Source organism: Cnephaeus nilssonii (assembly GCF_951640355.1).
Source record: "Cnephaeus nilssonii genome assembly, chromosome: 14".
In the NCBI taxonomy this organism is placed as follows: Eukaryota; Metazoa; Chordata; class Mammalia; order Chiroptera; family Vespertilionidae; genus Cnephaeus; species Cnephaeus nilssonii.
The window spans coordinates 11,786,152-11,805,236 of record NC_137085.1 but is presented as its reverse complement, the minus strand read 5'-3'; the positions used below and the strand labels follow the sequence as shown (position 1 = coordinate 11,805,236).

General features: G+C 49.8%; 1 protein-coding gene across 4 annotated transcripts in view; it reads left to right on the top strand.

Moving 5' to 3' along the window:
* ASTN2 (astrotactin 2) overlaps positions 1 to 19,085 on the top strand; it is a 749,503-nt gene that overhangs the window by 567,804 nt on the left and 162,614 nt on the right. For all 4 annotated transcript variants that reach the window (XM_079789927.1, XM_079789926.1, XM_079789925.1 and 1 more), the window contains one exon: positions 11,451 to 11,716. In XM_079789927.1, the coding sequence (XP_079646053.1) occupies positions 11,451 to 11,716 (266 nt within the window). The remainder of the gene's footprint in view (positions 1 to 11,450; positions 11,717 to 19,085) is intronic.

Here is a 19,085-nt window from a genome sequence, read left to right as displayed (position 1 = left end):
GCCAGGCCAGTGGGGGCGGGGGCGGTGTGCGGGTGGTTGGCCGGCCCCACCCCTGATCGGGCCAGTTAGCCAGCTGCAGTGGGCATCATAGCACCTGGTCGTTCCGGTCATTCCAGCATTCTGGTCGCTGGCTTTTTATATATATACTAGCGTTCCCGTTGCAGGAAAAATCCTGCAATAGGGTTTCCTGCTGCACTCTACCCCACCCTGCCTGCTCTCCTCCCTTGTCCCCCGCCCCGCGATCTCCGCCAGCCCCCCTGCTTTTCTAACTTCTCCGCCAGCCCGCTCTCCTTCCTTCTTCCCTGGCCCCGCCTCCGCTCCTCCCTTCTCCCCCGGCCCGCCTTCTTTGCCAGCCCGCCTGCTTTTCCCTTCTCCCCCGGCCCCGACTCCGCTCCTCCCTTCTCCCCCGCCCCGCCTTCTCAGCCAGCCCACTCTCCTTCCTTCTCCCCTGGCCCCGCCTCCACTCCTCCCTTCTCCCCCGGCCCCGCCTCCGCTCCTCCCTTCTCCCCCGGCCCCGCCCCTTCTCCCCCGGCCCCGCCTGATCAACTTCCTTCTCCCCCGGCCCTGCCTCCGCTCCTCCCTTCTCCTCCCCGCAGCTTGCTTGCTTCTCTGCAGCTTTGCTCCCTTCTGCAGCTCTTGGCTTCTTTCTACGCTGTCACGATATGCAAATTAGCCACCATCTTTGTTTGGATAATTTGCATATTCGTCCTGATTGGTTGGTGGGCGTGGCTTTGGCTGGTGGGCGTGGCTTGGGCATAGCGAAGGTGCGGTCAATTTGCATATTTGTCTATTATTAGATTAGATATATATAGATAGATTGGAACAATAAGAACTGGAATTCCTTCGGTGTCACGAATATACATTATTTTAAATTTAAACAGCAACCTTGCCATGCCCGTAATGTTATCCTTATTGTATACATAGAAGAGGAGAGGCTCTGAGAGGAAGCCTCTTAAGCTTGTCCATGGCCCCCTGCAGGGCCTCCCCCAGGCCACAGTCACCTTTTGTTTGAATCAGGAGATGGTGCTCTTCCACTTGGCTTCAATCCTGTGGGCACAGGCATGGCCTGTGAGGCTGCCTGAGGTGGGACCCAGTTTCCACTCCCCCTGCACGGCACAGCTTGCACACCTGTGCCCAGAGGCCCTGGTCGCATGCATAGAAACCCAAACCCAGATCTGCCTCACATTCAGACTGTCAACGTAAGAAACATCCAAGGCTGCAAGAATTTTTATGAGTTTATTTGAGCCAAACTGATGACAGGAAGCAAAATCTCAAAGGATTGAGAAAATGCTCCCGAGAATGGCAGTTTTGCACCTTATTTTATACACTAGAGCCCTGGTGCACGAAATTCATGCACTCAGGGGGGTCCCTCAGCCCAGCCTGTGCCCTCTTGCAGTCCCGGAGCCCTCAGGGGATGTCCAACTGCCCTTGGAGGCAGGAACCGCTGCTGCGCTCACCAGCCCTGAGCCTAGCTTCTGATTAGGCGGCGCTCCCCCTGTGGGAGTGCACTGACTACCAGGGGCTAGTTCCTGCATTGAGCATCTGCCCCATGTTGGTCAATGTGCATCACAGCGACCGGTCGTTTTGACATTTGGTTGATTTGTATATTAGCCTTTTATTATATAGGATTAGAGTCAAAGGAGAAGACTTAAGGGGGTTACATGAACTCCAGTGGTGATAGGAAGGCAGGAGAAAGCAAAGCAAGGAAATCTCTGGGATTGGATAAAAGAAAAAGGAACAGACTCATACTTCTTAACAATTCACATGATGATAATAACCGTGAGGGGATTTGTGGTCTTTGCTCTGGTGAGGTGGTTGGCTTTGAGGAGTGAAGGAGGAAATTATTTTGATATTCCAAAGAGAAGTTATCAGGTATGTTATTGTAGATGCAAAACAAGACAATAGGCAGGCTCAGTTAAGGTGAAGATTGACCTTTGTTAGAGAAAAATACAGGAATTTGGGAGGAGAAAAAAGAGAGTTCAGTTGGCAGATTCTGAGATGAATGGCTTGTAGTGTCATTGGGACTGAATTGGGCTTGAAACCAGACATGATCCTATTTTCAGAGCATTGTTCCGAGGGATGGGAAATGGGAACAGAGGATAAGACTACCAGCCATGTCCTAGCTTTTAGTTAGGAAGTTTTCATTTCAGACCATCCTAGGTGGTTACTTTAGGTCTCCTGAGTTTGTAAGGCTGCCATGTAGGCCTCCTTGTCAGGTTAGTCTTTGGCCCATTTCTTGTCCTCAAGACCACATCCATTCCACAGCTGCCTGGGAGTTCATCTCTTCCTGGTACCTTCAGGATCCTGCTCCATCAATGGTCTCTTCTCTCTGCTTTATCTCCAGCCCCATCCCTCTCCTTCTCTCTGGCTTCTCCTTCCTAGCTCACATACTCAATCAAAGTTCTATTCTTAGGGATCACTTGGTCTGGAGCAAATCATCCTACCTAATAAAATAGTAATATGCAAATTGACCGCACCTTCGCTATGCCCAAGCCATGCCCACCAGCCAAAAGCCACGCCCGCCAGCCAATCAGGGCAAGTATGCAAATTACCCAACAAAGATGGAGGTTAATTTGCATATGCTGAGGGAGGGAGGGGTGAAGACTGAAGACAACTTAGAAGGAAGAGGGAGGAAAAGCGGAAAGCAAAGTGGCTGCCAGAGGGAAAGCCCAGGCGGGGCGGAGCCGGGCGGAGTGGGGTGGGCGGCAGCAGTGCCGGTGCAGGCGCGGTGGCCGCAATGGCAGCGGCAGCAGCAGCGCACGCGGCCGCAGCGGCCGCTTGCAGGATTCTTCCTGCAAATGGGCTACTAGTCTATATATCTAATCTAATAATAGACAAATATGCAAATTGACCGCACCTTTGCTACGCCCAGGCCACGCCCACCAGCCAAGCCACGCCCACCAACCAATCAGGACGAGTATGCAAATTACCCCAACAAAGATGGCGGCTAATTTGCATATCAAGACAGCATCAAAGAACCCAAGAGCTGCAGAAGGGAGTAAAGCTTCGGAGAAGCAAGCAAGCCAGGGGGAGGAGAAGGGAGGAGCGAAGGCAGGGCCGGGGGTGAAGGGTAAAGCAGGCGGGCTGGCCGAGAAGGTGGGGCGGGCGACAAGGGAGGAGTGGAGGTGGGGCCGGGGGCGAAGGGAAAAGCAGGCGGGCTGGCCGAGAAGGCGGGATGGGCGACAAGGGAGGAGCAGAGGCGGGGCCGGGGGAGAAGGGAAAAGCAGGCGGGCTGGTCGAGAAGGCGGGACGGGTGACAAGGGAGGAGTGGAGGCGGGGTAGAGTGCAGCAGGAAATCCTATTGCAGGATTTTTCCTGCAACGGGAACGCTAGTATATATATAGAAGCCTAATATGCAAAGTGTCCCCTTGGGAGTTTGATCGCTCGCTATGACATGCGCTGACCACTAGGGGGCACGGCTGGCAGCTGGCAGCTGCTAGGAACCCTACCCGTGCACAAATTTCATGCACTGGGCCTCTAGTGATTCATAATTTCACTACCATCACCCCCACCCCTCCAACGCCTAGCTCCAAACCTGGCCCTGTACCCGCCCTCTAAGTAAATGCTGGTTCAGAACCTTGTACTTGACACCAGGCTTCCTTGAGTCAGAGCCAAGCCCTTACTGTCTTCCCTGCTGCCCTCAGTGAGCAGCAAGTTGCTTTGCACACAGGATTCATTCCTTGGCATAGGAGGACCAAGTTTTTCCCAAGAGCAATCATCTTAAACCGACACTAGAGGGCAGCAGGAGACCACACATGGCTCTGTCAGCCTCCATTACTGGCTACAGCCCACCTTGTTTCAAGTGGCTGAAGGAAATGCTAAGCTTTAATTCTGACTGAACAGCAAGAGGGATTAAAAACAGAAACCAAAACCGGTGTGGGCAGGGAAGGAAGCCTGAGCACACCTTAGTCTGTGGGAAAGTGCGCCTTTGGGTCCACTGAGCTGCACTGGGATTCTTCACTCTGTGCCTTTTTTTGTTTTTGTTTTTTTACAGAGAGGAAGGGAGAGGGATAGAGAGTTAGAAACATCGATGAGAGAGAAACATCTATCAGCTGCCTCCTGCACACCTGCTACTGGGGATGTGCCTGCAACCAAGGTACATGCTCTTGACCGGAATCGAACCTGGGACCCTTCAGTCCGCAGGCAGACGCTCTATCCACTGAGCCAAACCGGTTAGGGCGCCTTTCTTTCTTTAGGTCAAACAACACAGCAGAACCACAAAGGTATGTTTGTACTTAAAGAAAAAAATAAAGTAATTCTCACTTGCAAACAATAGACATCAGCCACTGCTGTGCAGTATACTGGTCAGTGTCCAGGGCTCCCTCTCCCTGGACACAAAGAGTATGACCTTCCTCAGAGGTGGACCTGAAGTGAGTCTCCTCGTCAGTTACCCTCCATGTCACTCTGAGCCTCCGCTCCCTCCCCTGTGAGAGGGGGCAACGGTCTTTACTCTGTAGGGTGACAGGGGGGCCATCTCAGGACACAGGTGTACATCAGTGAGGGCTGCACCTCACCCGGATGCTCCGAGTAGGTCAGTGAGGAACTAACATCCCCATTTTACAAAAAAGGAAAGTGAGTAGAAGTGAAGTGACTTGCCCAGGATCTCAGATCAGATCTTGCAAACTCAACAGCTTTAGATTTAAGCATCCAATTCTACCCTTGTCTACTCTGTTCCATTAGGGAGGGAGCAGGTCATTTTTTTGGTGATTGTTTTGTGTGTTTTTTTAATATGATTTTTATTGGTTTTTAGAGCTATAGGAAGGGGAGGGATAGAGAGAGAGAAATATCGATGAGAGAGAAACATCATCGATTGGCTGCCTCCTGCACGCCCCCCACTGGGGATGAAGCCTGCAACCTGGGCATGTGCCCCGAATGGGAATCGAACCAGTGACCTCCTGGTTCATTAGTCGATACTCAACCACTGAGCCACCCCAGCCAGGCCAGAAGCAGGTAGTTTTAAGGAGAAATTCCCGACAGGGCGGTTAAAGTGCCAGCAGGTTTCGAGGGAAAATTTACAGAATCAGACGCACACAAGCATGGAATGATGCTGAGGTGACAGCCCTTCCTTCTAGGGCCCCGTATCTGGTCCCGGGAAAAATCCTCAAGCATTTCTCACATTGGCAACCTCTGGGTTCAGAGCCAATCCTGTTCTGCTGCCTGACCTATCAGAGCTCCGGCAGGTAGAGTAGGACCCTCCCAGCTGCCCACGCATGGGGAGTCCTCCGAGAGGCGCTCTGGAGGCCCCTTCTCACAAGACTTGGGATTAGAAGGCAGCATGTTCTTCCTGCCCCACCTGGGTCATTGGAAACCTGCAACCTCAGGTAATACTAGCTCTCTGCCAAGCAGACCTCCCCTCAACCCTCCCTGTCTACCCTCTCACCTCGCTTTAGTTCCTTGTTCTGGCTGGGCTTTCCAGTGTTAGGAAACAAGTTTGGGTTCATCTCCTTCGTAAATGCTGCATACAGGGGCTTGGCTTTGGGATTTCACTTCTAGTCTGTCTCGGTGTCTCAAGAGGGAGTCCAGTGTGAACATCCTGTTCCAGCATCAGTAATAGGGAGTAATTGTGACCATAATAATTGCGCCACAGCAGCGACAGTAATAACAGCTAACATGATTGAGCGCCTAACCTTGCGGCACCTTATTTACTCCTCCCAGTAACGCTTTCAGGTCGGCACTGTTATCTGGGATCGGCACACTCGTGGTGCTGAACTCGGACCACCGGCTGGGAAGTGCAGACGGCACCACACACAAGCGCAGGCCTTGGCGACGGCGGTGTAGCTGGCTCCTTCCCCTTCGTTAAGGACCTTTGTGCGGGCCCTGGAGCCAGGCCTCAGCTCCAACAGGAGACAGTAACTCCGCCTAAGAAATGATCCCGTTTTAGCAATTCCTGGGAGGCCATTGCTGCAATAAAGGCCATTCTTTACGATATAAAAGGCTCACCCTCTTCCCTCTACCCTTGACGTTTCTAATTTGAGCCCCTCTGGTCCCCGTGGAGCCTTTAAATGCTCCAAGTGCAAGCCTACTGCCAAGCAAGCCCGTCTGACTGGGCGGCAGTGCCCCGAGCTGTTGCTGACTATTGGACAAACATTCGCACGACTTTGGCTCTCCCAGAAGCCCTTCGTCGGAAGCCTTTGTTTTGTTTGCTCCACAAGGCCAAGCAGTGCCATCACCTCCTGCCGAAAAGCCCTGGCCACCCTCCCAACACGGAGTTATCACTTCAACGGAGGCTTTTTTATTTTTTTTATTTTTTTTTGTGGCAACAAAATAATGCCCAGCAGGAATTTGGGAGGAGAAAAAAGAGAGTTCAGTTGGCAGGTTCTCAGATGAATGGCTTGTAGTGTCATTGGGACTGAATTGGGCTTGAAACCAGACATGATCCTATTTTCAGAGCATTGTTCCGAGGGATGGGAAATGGGAACAGAGGATAAGACTCTTCAGAAACGCTCTTGATCCTTGCCTGTTAGAGACAGCCTGTTTCAACGGCACTCCCGCACCCTCAGTGGCCAGGCCCCATGTGAAAACCACAAGGAGGTCAGAGCAACCGGCACATCGATCAGCTCTTCATCTGTTAACTTTCCTGTTGAGAGAGCTAATTTTACGTTGGGAAGAGGTCACTTGATTAGAAGTCACCAATTCATTATCAATCCTTTTTTAAAATTTATATTCTTATTGATTTCAGAAAGGAAGGAAGAGAGGGAGGGAGATGGAAACATCCATGATGAGAGAGCATCATTGATTGGCTGCCTCTTGCACGCCCCACACTGGGGATCAAGCCTGCAATCCAGGCATGTGCCCTGACTGGGAATCGAACAGTGGCCTCCTAGTTCATAAGTCAATGTTCAACCACAGAACCACACCAGCCAGGTTCATTATCAATCTTGAAATTCACAGTGGCTCTGAGACTCATCAGTGCTTTCATAAGAGCACAGCGGTTGGGGTATGTAAATATATTATACGAGAGGCCCGGTGCACAAAATTCGTGCACTGGGGGCAGTGCGCAGAGAGGGTCCCTCAGCCCAGCCTGCACCCTCTCACAGTCTGGGAGCCCTCGGGGGATGTTCGTCTTCCACGGAGGCGGGAGAAGCTCCCGCCACCATTGCTGCGCTTGCCAGCCGTGAGCCCGGCTCAGGGCTTCTGGCTGAGTGGCGCTCTCCCTGTGGGAGCACACTGACCACCAGGGGCCAGCTCCTGCATTTAGTGTCTGCCCCCTGGTGGTCAGTGCACATCATAGTGACCAGTCATTCCGCCGTTTGATCTGCATATTAGCCTTTTATTATATAGGATTTCCAATAAATAGTTATTTAAAGTATTATTGAAAGCCTACTGTGTTCCAGATACTGTGTAATGTGGATATATATGGGGATCAGCAAGACTAATACTGTTTTTGCCTTTATGGAACTTTCAGTCTGGAAAGTTCCATAGTGCTGGATGATCCATAGAGCAGGATGCTAAGAGGGTCTTTAATGTGAAACCCTACTCTAGATTGGTGGCATGTGGAGTGGAGCTCAGGGAAGGCTTTGCTGAGGAATTGGCCCTTGACCTAAAGGATGAGTGAGAGTGAGCCAGGAGAAGCCAGGGGTTGGGGGTGGGATAGAAAAAGCATTCTGTACAGAGAAGAGCATCTGCTGAGACTTAGGAAGGCACAGCACGTGTGCAAGCAACTTAAAGGCCATTGCGGCCGAAAGTAAAAGAACTAGGAGCAGCAGGGTATGAGATCCAATTGGAGAGGCAGGTTGTCTGGAGCCCACACTACTTAAAGAGTTTGGTCTTTATCCTAAAAGCAGTGACATGCCATGGAAGAGTGTTAAGCAGGAGGGAAATATAGGCTTCACCTTTTGAAAAGATGACTTTAGCCACAGCGTGAGGTGTCAGAAGCAGTTAGCTTTAGCAGTTGTAAAGTCTTCAGAGGGGTCATTAATAGGATGGCTAAAGGTCTTCCCTGTTGCCGCTTTCAAGGCGGGACACAATCTTTACCAAAAGGACCATTGTTAATAAGTGCACATGGGACTTAGAGGTAAATGCTTTTCTCCATTTAGGCATTGGGTTCCTTCCTTGTTTAGTGATGGAGCTGGACCAGATGATACCCAAGTGCCTTCCTTTTGCAAAACCAGTCCTTAAGTTCGGCTGTGAATTCTGTCCTGCTATTTCAATGCCGTTTTCAGCCCGGACACTAGGCTTTTAACTCCACTTGTTGACCTGATAGATTGAAAAAGCTAAAGATTTATTAGACAAGGGCAGATCAGCAAAGACCTGTAGCCTGTTCTGTTGTTAAAAGGGTAGTTATATATTTAACCCAATGGCTATGAATGTGTGATCAAGGGGATTTTGCATTCCTTCTCAATGACCTTATGTGCAAATGGCAAGGTACTAAGAGGGGCAGGCCATCTGCATTTTTATAACAAGCGATAAGCCCTGGCTGGGTAGCTCAGTTGGTTAGAGCATCAACTTCATGTGCCAAGGTTGTGGATTTGATCCCCAGTCAGGGCACATACAAGAATCAACCAATGAATGCATAAATAAGTGGAATAACAAATTGATGTTTCTCTCTTTCTTTCTCTAACATCAATAAATAATTTTTTAAAATACATAAAATAAGACATAAAAACGATGGTTGAAGTGGTGTATTGATTATCAGACAGAACGGGGCCAAGTGCTGAAAGAATTACTAACTCACCGTGTGACTTTGCAAAGTCATTTTTCTTCCTTGGGACACCATCGCCTCTTGTTTAAAATGGGAACGCCGTATTCGATTAGTGTTTCTCCAAAGGTGTGCTTTTCACTAGTTTTTGAAAGATGTCTTCTGGAGAAAAGATGTCCTACTTTATTCTCCTTGGAAAGGCGCAATCCAAGTGTACTGATGGTCTAAATAATTCTGAAGGTTTTACTTAAACTAATCCATCATTCTTCCACATTCCTGTTTGACTATGGGCGGAGCTCTCTCTGAGACTCAGTTTCCCCATTGATAACCTAAGGCTAGAGCAAAGGTTTCCAGACTTTTTCGGCAAAGGATCAGGTAGTAAATATTTTAGGCTTTGTGGGCCGTGGAGTCCTTGTTGCAGCTACTAAATTCTGCCATTGTGACCATACACAATAAGAAGAATGAGGGCTTCTGTGTTCCGATAAAACTTTATTTGCAATGACAGGCAGAGGGCTGGATTTGACCCATGGGCCATCGTTTACTGACCTCTGGGTCAGAGTGTATGCTAATGGCTCCCTAATGTCCTTGCAGCTCTAATACCCCTTCCCCTTCTCTCTTGAATGGTTATTCTCTCCCAAGTTTGAAGTCATTTTTTTCTCCAAAACTGTCCCTATGACCTGCACTTCCAAAAGTCATCACCTTCATTGGATGTGTCTGTATGCAAGACTGTCTCCATCTCCCCAGCTGCCGAGATGCCTCCTTCACATCTTTGTTTTGTTTATTTCGGTAACTACCCATCTTTAATCCCTCTGAAGGACTGGTGAGCTGGAATACGTCTTGTCTTCCTCCCCCAGAGCCTTTGATCTGAGGCTCATAAGCATTTGCTGACAGCCAGACAGAAAAGGTGGAGCCCAGATCCCAGGCCCGAGGGCCCAGAGAGTAATGAATGAAGGCTGCATTTATTTGTATTTCCAACTGGTAAGCCCATTTCCAGTTCAGCTGCATGTCACTGCAGGCCCAGAGCAAGAGCAGGAGACAACCCTTCTTTCCCTGCTAGGCATTGGGGCCCAGGGCCTGGAGTTCCACTGAGGCAGGAGCTTGCCTTGACTTTACCAGGCTTGGAAGAAGCTGCCATCTGTGGCAAGCTCTGCCCCTTAGTACAGCCTCCCCCCACTCCCTGTTTTGCTACTCGGACTGTGCATTGAAGATATCCTACCCATAGTCTGCAATGTAAGTGGAACCCTCTGGGTTGTACATATCATTTTGCTCCTTCTAGGTTTTTGATATAGCCACTGATCCCTCTCTCCTATGAAATCAGTCTGTAAAACAGATAGAAGTGGAACTGCTCTATTTGAATTTGAGATGTGGGTTTGGAGTTCTTCTGCCTGCTTGGTTTTCCTCTTGTCCTCTTCAAGTAGCTGCTGAGATGCTTCCTGGGATCCCTAGAATTCCTCAGAAGAATTTTGGAGTCTTTAGACTTGGTCATGAATGTCATTCTAGCCATTCTGAGTTCTATAGTCTTCCTCTTTGATTAAGTCTCAAGTGCATCCTTAGCACCGTGCTAGGCCCCAAAGAGGTGGGGTCAGGAGTGGTCCCTGGTCCCCGAGAGCTGATACTATGGTTGGAGAGGTCAGCAGAAAATGGGATGAGACGATGAGCTTAACAAGATAAGATCTTACAAGTGGAAATGGTTGTTCAGAGAAGAGGCAAGGAGGAGAGACTTCCTGAAGAGGGTCACATTGGAGTGGAGCATGGATGGGTGGTAGAAATTTGGCGAAGCAGATGGGAAACATAGGACAGAGTGAGCAAAGGCACAGAAATGGGAGATACTTTTTGTAGGATGAAGAGAGACAACACGGAATGGAGCAGGCATGAATCAGATCTCAGCGTGTGCATGGAGAAGAAGGAAGGAAAAGAGTTTGAACCGGGGAATAGATGAACACAGAAAGAAAGGGGAAAGGATGTCTTTTCCAGACAGGGCCACCTCCTCCTATCACATGTATCACTCAGAACTGTTTCCATTGGTGTCATCAACCCCTTTTTTGGAGTTAGCTACTGTAGGCTCTTGGAGGTTGGGAGATTTTTCCAAGGTTGCATTGCTATTATCAAGTGGAATTGAGATTTAAACGGAAATTGACTTGACTTCAAAGCGTGTGTTTCCCCTGCTCCATGGGACTTCATGAAAAATATAGGACTGGAGATAGTTCATGAAAGAAAGGTAGAAATTCTTGCCCGGTGGCGTTGTTCAATGTTTGGGCATCGGCCTATGAACTAGGAGGCCACAGTTCGATTCCAGGTCAGGGCACATGCCTGAGTTGCGGGCTCCATCTCCAGTCTGGGGCGTGCAGGAGGCAGCCAATCGATGATTCTCTGTCATCGTTGATGTTTCTATCTCTCCCTCTTCCTTCCTCTCTAAAATCAGTAAGATATATTTTTTTTTTAAAAAAAAAAAAAAGAAAGGTAGAAATTCTGTAAATTGACAGTTGAAGAAAAGAATTCCTGGTTGGGAAAACAAAATCTTTGAATATTCACATTTTGCAAGGTCCTTGGAGAATCCTCTAGTCCAACCTGCCATCTTTAAATATGTAGAAAGTGAGGTCCCAAGAGAGAAGGGGAGATATTTAATGTAAATGGTAGAACAAGGCTCCATTCTGAGCCATCTGGTCAGTGCTCTTAGCAAAGCATCATGCATAAACCACTCTGTCATCTCTTTTCCTTTCCTGTTGACACAAGGTCCTTAGCACATCAGACTCATGGTGGGTTCAGAAGTCCGACCTTTTGAACAATGCTGAATTTCTCTCTCCCTCTCCAGAGACCACGGAACTGGGCAGCAAGAAAGAGCTCAAGTCCATGCCCTTCATCACCTACCTCTCAGGTCTGCTGACGGCCCAGATGCTGTCAGATGACCACCTCATCTCAGGTGTGGAGATCCGCTGTGAGGAGAAAGGCCGCTGTCCCTCTACCTGCCACCTTTGCCGCCGACCAGGCAAGGAGCAGCTGAGCCCCACACCGGTGCTGCTAGAAATCAACCGTGTGGTACCACTTTACACCCTCATCCAAGACAATGGCACCAAGGAGGTAAGCTCCCAGCCCCCGACACCGGCACTAAGTCAAGTCTAAGTACCAACCCTCCTACTCCTGCCCTGTGGGCCCTTGGTCTGTCGGGATTGTTGTCATTGTCACCACCATCATCATCATCACCACCACCACCACCACCACCACCATCTTCATCATCATGACTAGCATTTATTGAGTACATATATAGCTGATAACACCAACTGCTATCACAGACAACCCCTCAAATCTCACTGGCTTAATACAATATAGGTTATTTCCTGTTTGTGCGAAGTCAGTACCAAATATATATATTCCATTTTTTGTTAATCCTCACCCAAGGGTATTTTTCCATTGATTTTTATATAGAGTGGAAGGGAGGGGGAGAGACCAACAGAGAGAAAAACATTGATGTGAGAGACACACATCGATCAGTTGCCTCCTGCTCTCGCCCGGACCAAGGCCAAGATCAAGCCTGCAACCTAGGTATGTGCCCTTGACCAAAATCGAACCCAGGACCCATCAGTCCACAGGCCGACGCTCTATCCACTGAGCCAAACTGGCTGGGGCTCAATTATTTTTTTCAACACATAGCTTTATTCTGAGATGCACTTCGGGGATCCAGCCTGTTTTGTCATGTGCTCCATCCACAGTTGAGGTAGAGAAGGAAAGAACATGGGGGGTGCCGTGAGCAGCTGAAGTGGGTCAAGGCTGAGCGTGGCACCCGTCCTTTCAGCTCCCATTCCAGTGGCTAGAACTCAGCCCTGGGCACACCTGTGTGCAGTGAGACAGGGACATGTTTTCCATCTGTGCTTCTAGGAGGAGATATGGGTCTGGTGAAAAACTCGTGGTATCTGCCGCAGCACTGTCCTTGGGTTACCTTCTTTAATTCACCCTTCAAAGCTCTACCTTTCTTATAAATATTGGGTGGCTTCCAAAGAAAGTGCAGTCATTTGACAATCTTTTGTTTGTGAAAGGGGCAATTGCTTATGGTTCATTTTAATGTCATACCTGCTTTACAACTGAGGAAACCTCAACGATGTTCAGTGATTTGCTGAAAGTTGGTTTGCTCCAGAGACAATAGGCTTTATTGTGAAATGACGTCTCTTTTTCCTCTTTCTGCGCCTCTCACTTTCAGTTACAGCGTGCCAGGGCTGGAGGGGACCATATTGCATGATTTGGTTCACTGGTGTGCAAACTCATGTTCATGGCACCCTGTTTTCACATTCAGTCTTCAGAAGCCTCGATCCATAAAAGCAGGAATAGTGATGCCACTCATTCAGTGAGGAGGAGGAAGGTGGATAAAGCGTCTCTTCTTGGTCCCCACTCCTCTCTACAGAAACTCCTTTACAGCTCTAGGCATCCAGAGGAGACTATCTGGTAGACCCCTGACCAAGTCCAGTAGGATGCGTTGGTTTACACGCCCCTCCCATAGCATCCCAATGAGCTGAGCAAGTGCCAGAGGGTAGTGAGGGCTTCTGACGACTAAGAAGGGATGAGAACAAGAATGAGGGAGAGTATCAGATAGACAACCTGAGGCAGAAAAGAGCATGGCCTGCACAAAGATGGAAAGAAATTCCCAACGATGGTCTAAGATATGCAAGGAGAGCGGAGATGAAGCCAGAGGGGTAAGGAGGAGTCTGGTCATTTAGGACCTTGTAAGCTGGGTCATGGGCTTTGAACCCTATCTGGTGGGCATTGCAATGCTGAAGGTACACGATCAGCAGGAGGCTGATAGGGTTAGACTTGTGTGGTGGAAGGAGCCCTCTGGAGAGAATCCAGATGGCCGTCCACGGGGTGGAGTTAAGGTGTGGAATATGCATGCGATAGAATACTGCACAATGGCCCAAATGAATGAACTGTGGTGACAGTATGGCATGAGTGAACACAATATTAAATAAAGAAAGCAAGTTCCAAAGATACATTTTAAATAGCATGATACCCTTTCTATTATTTTGTTTAAACACACACACACACACCCCTAATATACTACCTTTTAGGAATAAATACAGATGCAATAAACCATTTAGAAATGGAGTCAAGGAAATAAATGGTGAGCATAGGATTCAGGGTGATGGTCGTCTTGAGTCGGGGAGGCAGGGGGATGGCATGAGGGAGCATTCACTACACTTACCTAGTCAGGTCCCCAGCTGGCGTAGTAAGTGGTGGATTCGTGGGAGTTCATTAGAGAATTCAAACTAGCTAACTGACTAGCACCAACTGCATGTCACATGAAGCCTGACCAGGTGTTGTGCAACAGTGAGCTTGAGTCATGAACCAAGCATCGCAAATGATCTAATTCTGTGCAGCAGAGGTCCCCAAAGTAACTACACCAGAACAGGCAGGTACGCATCTGTCTGCACACCTCTGGCTTCAGGGCAGGAGTCCACTGTGGGCATGTAAGTGGGAGCAGGCCCCCGTGGCAGCTGTTGAAGCTTCCAGTAAAGACCAAGGTGGGTCTGACCAGTGTTATGTCAGTGAGCAGTGGGTGGCTGATCTCCCCGTACATGGCTACCACAGTGCGTGAGGCTATTAAGAATCCCATGTACTGCTCTGTGAGCTTGCCCCCAGGACCGCCATCCAGGGCCACCCCGCCCTCCGCATCTAGAAGTGGCACAATACCAGCTGGGTCCAGGGACTTTTGCGACGTGTTCTTGGCACATGCACGGTAGCAGAGGAGTGGTATTTCTGTTCTTCTTTGCTTAGGAGTCAGATGACCTCATTTCTGAATCCTGCGCCAGCTTCCCTTACAATAGTCAAAACTCTGGACCTTTAGGGAGGTCTTCCTGAGGCCCATTCAGGAGGGTGTGGAAGTGGCCACTAGATGTCACTGTTCTCCTTACAGAACTCGAGCCCTTGGCGCACTAACCATGGATTCATTAACTCGGTATCTTGAGCACCTGCTGTATGCCAAGTACACTGTCATACCCTGAGAAGTGAGGAGTATGACGAGCAGACATGGCTTTTATCTGCATGGGGTTTACAGACTTTTGGAGAAGACAGATATTAATAAGTAAAGACAGGCTGTGCTGAGCACCAAGAGAAGTCCAGGGCCGTGCGGGAAGGCTTCCCTGAGGAAGTGACACTGAAACGGGGGCCAGGTGCACAAAGTGTGGCGGACTGCGTTTGGGGGAGGGGAGAAGGCTGAGCACGTGCTCGGTTGAAGACCCCGCTCCTGCGAAGGCCTGAAGAAGGAGCAAAGGCGGCCCCTTTCCCTGGGGAACTGAGGGACCACCGGTGTGGCAGAGACCGAGGCCGAGGGGCAGCCCCACGGGCAATGCCGAGGGGAGGCGGCAGGACCAGGCCAGGTAGAGCTGTGAAGGCTGGGGCGGCAAGGAGTGTGGTCCCTGGTGGTGGGGAGCCATGGAGGGGTTCCGGCAGACTCTCAGCTCCCAGTACTGCCCCTCTTTGTCATCCCCGCACAGAAATGTTAGAGCTGGTTGATTAGAGCTGGCTTCCTCTGAGGCTCCAGTTTCTTCGCCCCCACCCTTGAACCCCAAGACAGGCCTGTTTAAGTTTCTCGGCAGCCTGGGGGCTGTGGTGGTTGGCATTCCCAGGGAGCCAGGCTGCGGAGGGAGCGGGTAGGACTGCCGCATCGCAGATCCGGAAAGGATCCTGGAGGAGGGACTCTGGGCACGGAGGGAGGCCGGCAGCATGATGAGAAAGCAGCCGTTCTCATGGTCTCCGTCACTTGTTTTTCTTCCTCTTCCCAAGTCCCTATCACTCCTTCTCTCATGGTTTCTCCATCTTTCCGCCTTTCTGTTCAGTGGGCGGCAGAGGCCATATGCATAAAACACAAAAAGACCGGGACTCTGACACTGAGGCCTTGCAAGGCTGGGTACATCCTTGTCCTTTCTTTCTTTCTTTTTTTTTTTTAAATATATTTTATTGATTTTTTTACAGGAGGAAGGGAGACGGATAGAGAGTTAGAGACATCAATGAGAGAGAAACATCGATCAGCTGCCTCCTGCACACCCCCTACTGGGGATGTGCCCGAAACCAAGGTACATGCCCTTGACTGGAATCGAACCTGGGACCCTTGAGTCCACAGGCCGACGCTCTATCCATTGAGCCAAACCGGCTAGGGCCATCCTTGTTCTTGCTGGGCCTTCCTTTCCCCACCTGAAAACAAAATACTGCCAGGAGGAGTGAACTTCTTTCTGGATTTCCTGCAAGGGACTCCGTCTAAGTGTAATCAGACAGTAGAGGCTCTGCCCTCCACCCAGGTTGGCTTGGAATCCTGCCTTAATCCCGCAGTCCCGGACGATGCTGACTGACCTCTCCAAACCTCAGTTTCCACATCTGTAAAATGGGGTCTCACAATTTCTACGTCATGGGACTCATATGAGATAATGACCGTGTAGTGCCTGCCTGGCTCATAGCACGTAACAGGCAGCCTTTTTCTACAATGATGAGAAACACTGTGTGTATTTAAAACCGGCCCCTTCCTTTACCTTTGCTTCCTTTGGGACCTTCTCTTCTAGGTGGTACTTGATAATGCTGCAGATGCCCAAAGGGCTAGGGACAGGACAAGTAGGGTGGGACCTGTGTTTTGAATGGGAGAAGTCACCCGTGAGCCCGAAAGGGCAGCTCACACGTGGAGGGCATTTCGGAGCGTTTCTCGCTTTGTAAACACTTCTGGAACACATGCTCTGTGGGTAAGGAACACCACAGGTGGAGTTAAACTTGAGTAGAGCGACTTCCTCCTCCTGTAGCCCTTCCAGAGCAGGATGGAACCACTCTACTACGGGAGAGCGCCCGACGCCTTGGGTTATTGGAGGTGCCCAGGCAGCTCCCTGTCCCATTCCAAGACGCAGTCAGGAGCGTCAGGAAGTGGGTGTGACTGGCCTGAGGTCTCTGGGGAAGTTCTGGCCTCTGCATCGGGACCAGGGCCAGGGTGAGCTCCGATAGCCTGGGGACCACTGGGCATAGAGCGTGCCTTCTGCCCCAGCTGGACAAGAACCCATCATTCTGCTTCACGCTGTGGTTTAGAACAAGTGAAGCAGGGAAATGGCTTTGTGATGGAGAGTTTGATTAATATGTAAATCTCCTCCCTCACGTGTTCACTGACCCACGCAGAGCCCAAAGCCGCAGAGCTTGGCCAAGCATAACTAGTACTTGATGTACAAGACTTCGTGTGCCTGGTAATTTAGCCTTTGGGTGAAGAAGAGGAGGAGACTCCGAGGTGGGGAGATAGAACAGTGTCCTGGGGAAGAGCCAGGTGGAGCTGGATTTGAATTCTATCTCTGCCATCGACTGCCTGGGTGACTTACTTTTACTCACGTGTAGGAAGTAGTCACTCTTCACCATCTGTCCCTACCCATCTTGGGGTTAAATGTTTTCTTTGGAAGAGCTAAGAGCAGTGGTCGGCAAACTCATTAGTCAACAGAGCCAAATATCAACAGTACAATGATTGAAATTTCTTTTGAGAGCCAAATTTTTTAAACTTAAACTATATAGGTAGGTACGTTGTTATTAACTTAATTAGGGTACTCCTAAGCTGGCCTTTGCTAAAAACTCAAGGGGCCAAAGAGCTGCATGTGGCTCGCGAGCCGCAGTTTGCCGACCACTGAGCTAGAGAATTGGGACACCTGGCATCTGGAATCAGAGACACCTGGGACACCCAGGCTCCATCCTTGAAAATTTTTTAAAAAATGGATTTTATAGAGGAAGGGAGAGGGAGAGAGAGAGAGAGAGAGAAACATCAAGATGAGGGAGAATCATTGATCGGCTGCCTCCTGCATGCCCCCTACCAGGAATTGAGCCTGCAACCTGGGCATGTGCCCTGACTGGGAATTGAACCGTGACCTCTTGATTCATAGGTCGATGTTCAACCACTAAGCCTTACTGGCCGAGCTCTGTCCTTGGTTTTTACATGACATTAGACATGGATGCTTCCACTGTTTGGGTCTCTGTGCCTTTATCTGTATGATAAGTCCTGGTTAACTTTACCCACATTCCCCTCTGGCCTTGTGATATTCAGATCTAACTTCTACCCTGAAAATAAGGAAAATATTTTGAGGTTGGAAGAGGCATCCTGGGACCTGCAACACATTTTTCATCCAGAGATAGTCCCAGTTTAACTCCTTAAGTGAATATCGGGAAGGCAACGATATGCACATCTCGTTCTCTATCCCAAGCTCACAGCGTTTATGAGTGGAGAGGGATGTTAAAGTTATATCCTGTTTGTTCTCCAGATCAACCTCTTTCCTTGACACTGAGACCTAGAGATGAAGAGACTTGCTCCAGGTTACGTAGCCAGTACTGAAATCGGAGTGGTCAGGCCTGGCTTCCGACCTCAGAAATGCCACCTCTCGGAGACTCAGTTTGCCCATTGGGAAGCGGGGGGTGCTAACTGCCCCACAGGGCTCTCGTGTAGAAAAATCAGGAGCCCGCTGGCTATTGTTTTGAAGACTGTAAAGTACCCTGTAGATCAGAAGCATTCTTTTCCAGGGCCCGGGTCCCCTCCCCTGACTTCCGATAGTGTGAGCTGTGTGTTTCCTCTCTTTTTTTCCTTCTGCCCCAGGGAGAGCCATGTGCAATTTTGGTCTTGTTGTGGTTGTCGGACCTTCCAGCAGAGCCTCCCTCTCGGCCAGAAACTCTTGTTTTCTCTATTTACACTTCTTGGCCCAGACTGAGAAGAGAATTTCAAGGATTGCTCCTTGAAGAGACGTGAGCAGCCAAAATCGTGCCCCCCAACACCCACCCCGTTATTAGTACCACCACTGCCACTATGGTTATCGCAGCCACCCTCGCCATCACCGCCGTTACCGTGCATGGGGCACTCGGTGCGTGCCGGGGACCAGGCTAGGAGGTACAGAAGGAGGAAGACATCAATCGTGCCTTCAAGGAGCCCATAGTGGGGTGGAGGAGGCAGAAGAGCCACAGGAGTAACTTTAATTACTTGCATCTGCTGCATTAACGCACCATTTATTTTCAAATAACACCATAGGCGTTCCAACAGCGTTAGAAAAGAGGGAGAGGGAAACTCTGAAAGGGAGGATCTGGACACGATTCTTGGGGCAGGGCAGGTGGATGTGGGCAAGAGAGCGGAGTAGCTCGAGGCAAGTCGGCTGCTGCTGAAATAATACTGTCAGATACAAATCATCTGCGAAAGCTGTGCCGAGGGCTTTACTCCTCTATCTCATTTCATCATTGGGCAACTTAGGAGAGAAGTCCGACTATCCCTGTGTAATAGATGGGGAGACTGAGGCTCGGAGGAGCTTGCACCCAGGTCTGTAAAACTCCAGGGCTAGTCTAGGCCAGAGTTGGAAAATGAGTCCTCCGCCTGTACAATCCACCTGTTCTCATAAAGAAAATGTCCGCACGTGACCACACTCACCTCTTTGCATGTCATCCATGGCCGCTTTCCTGTGACGTATGATGCACAGAG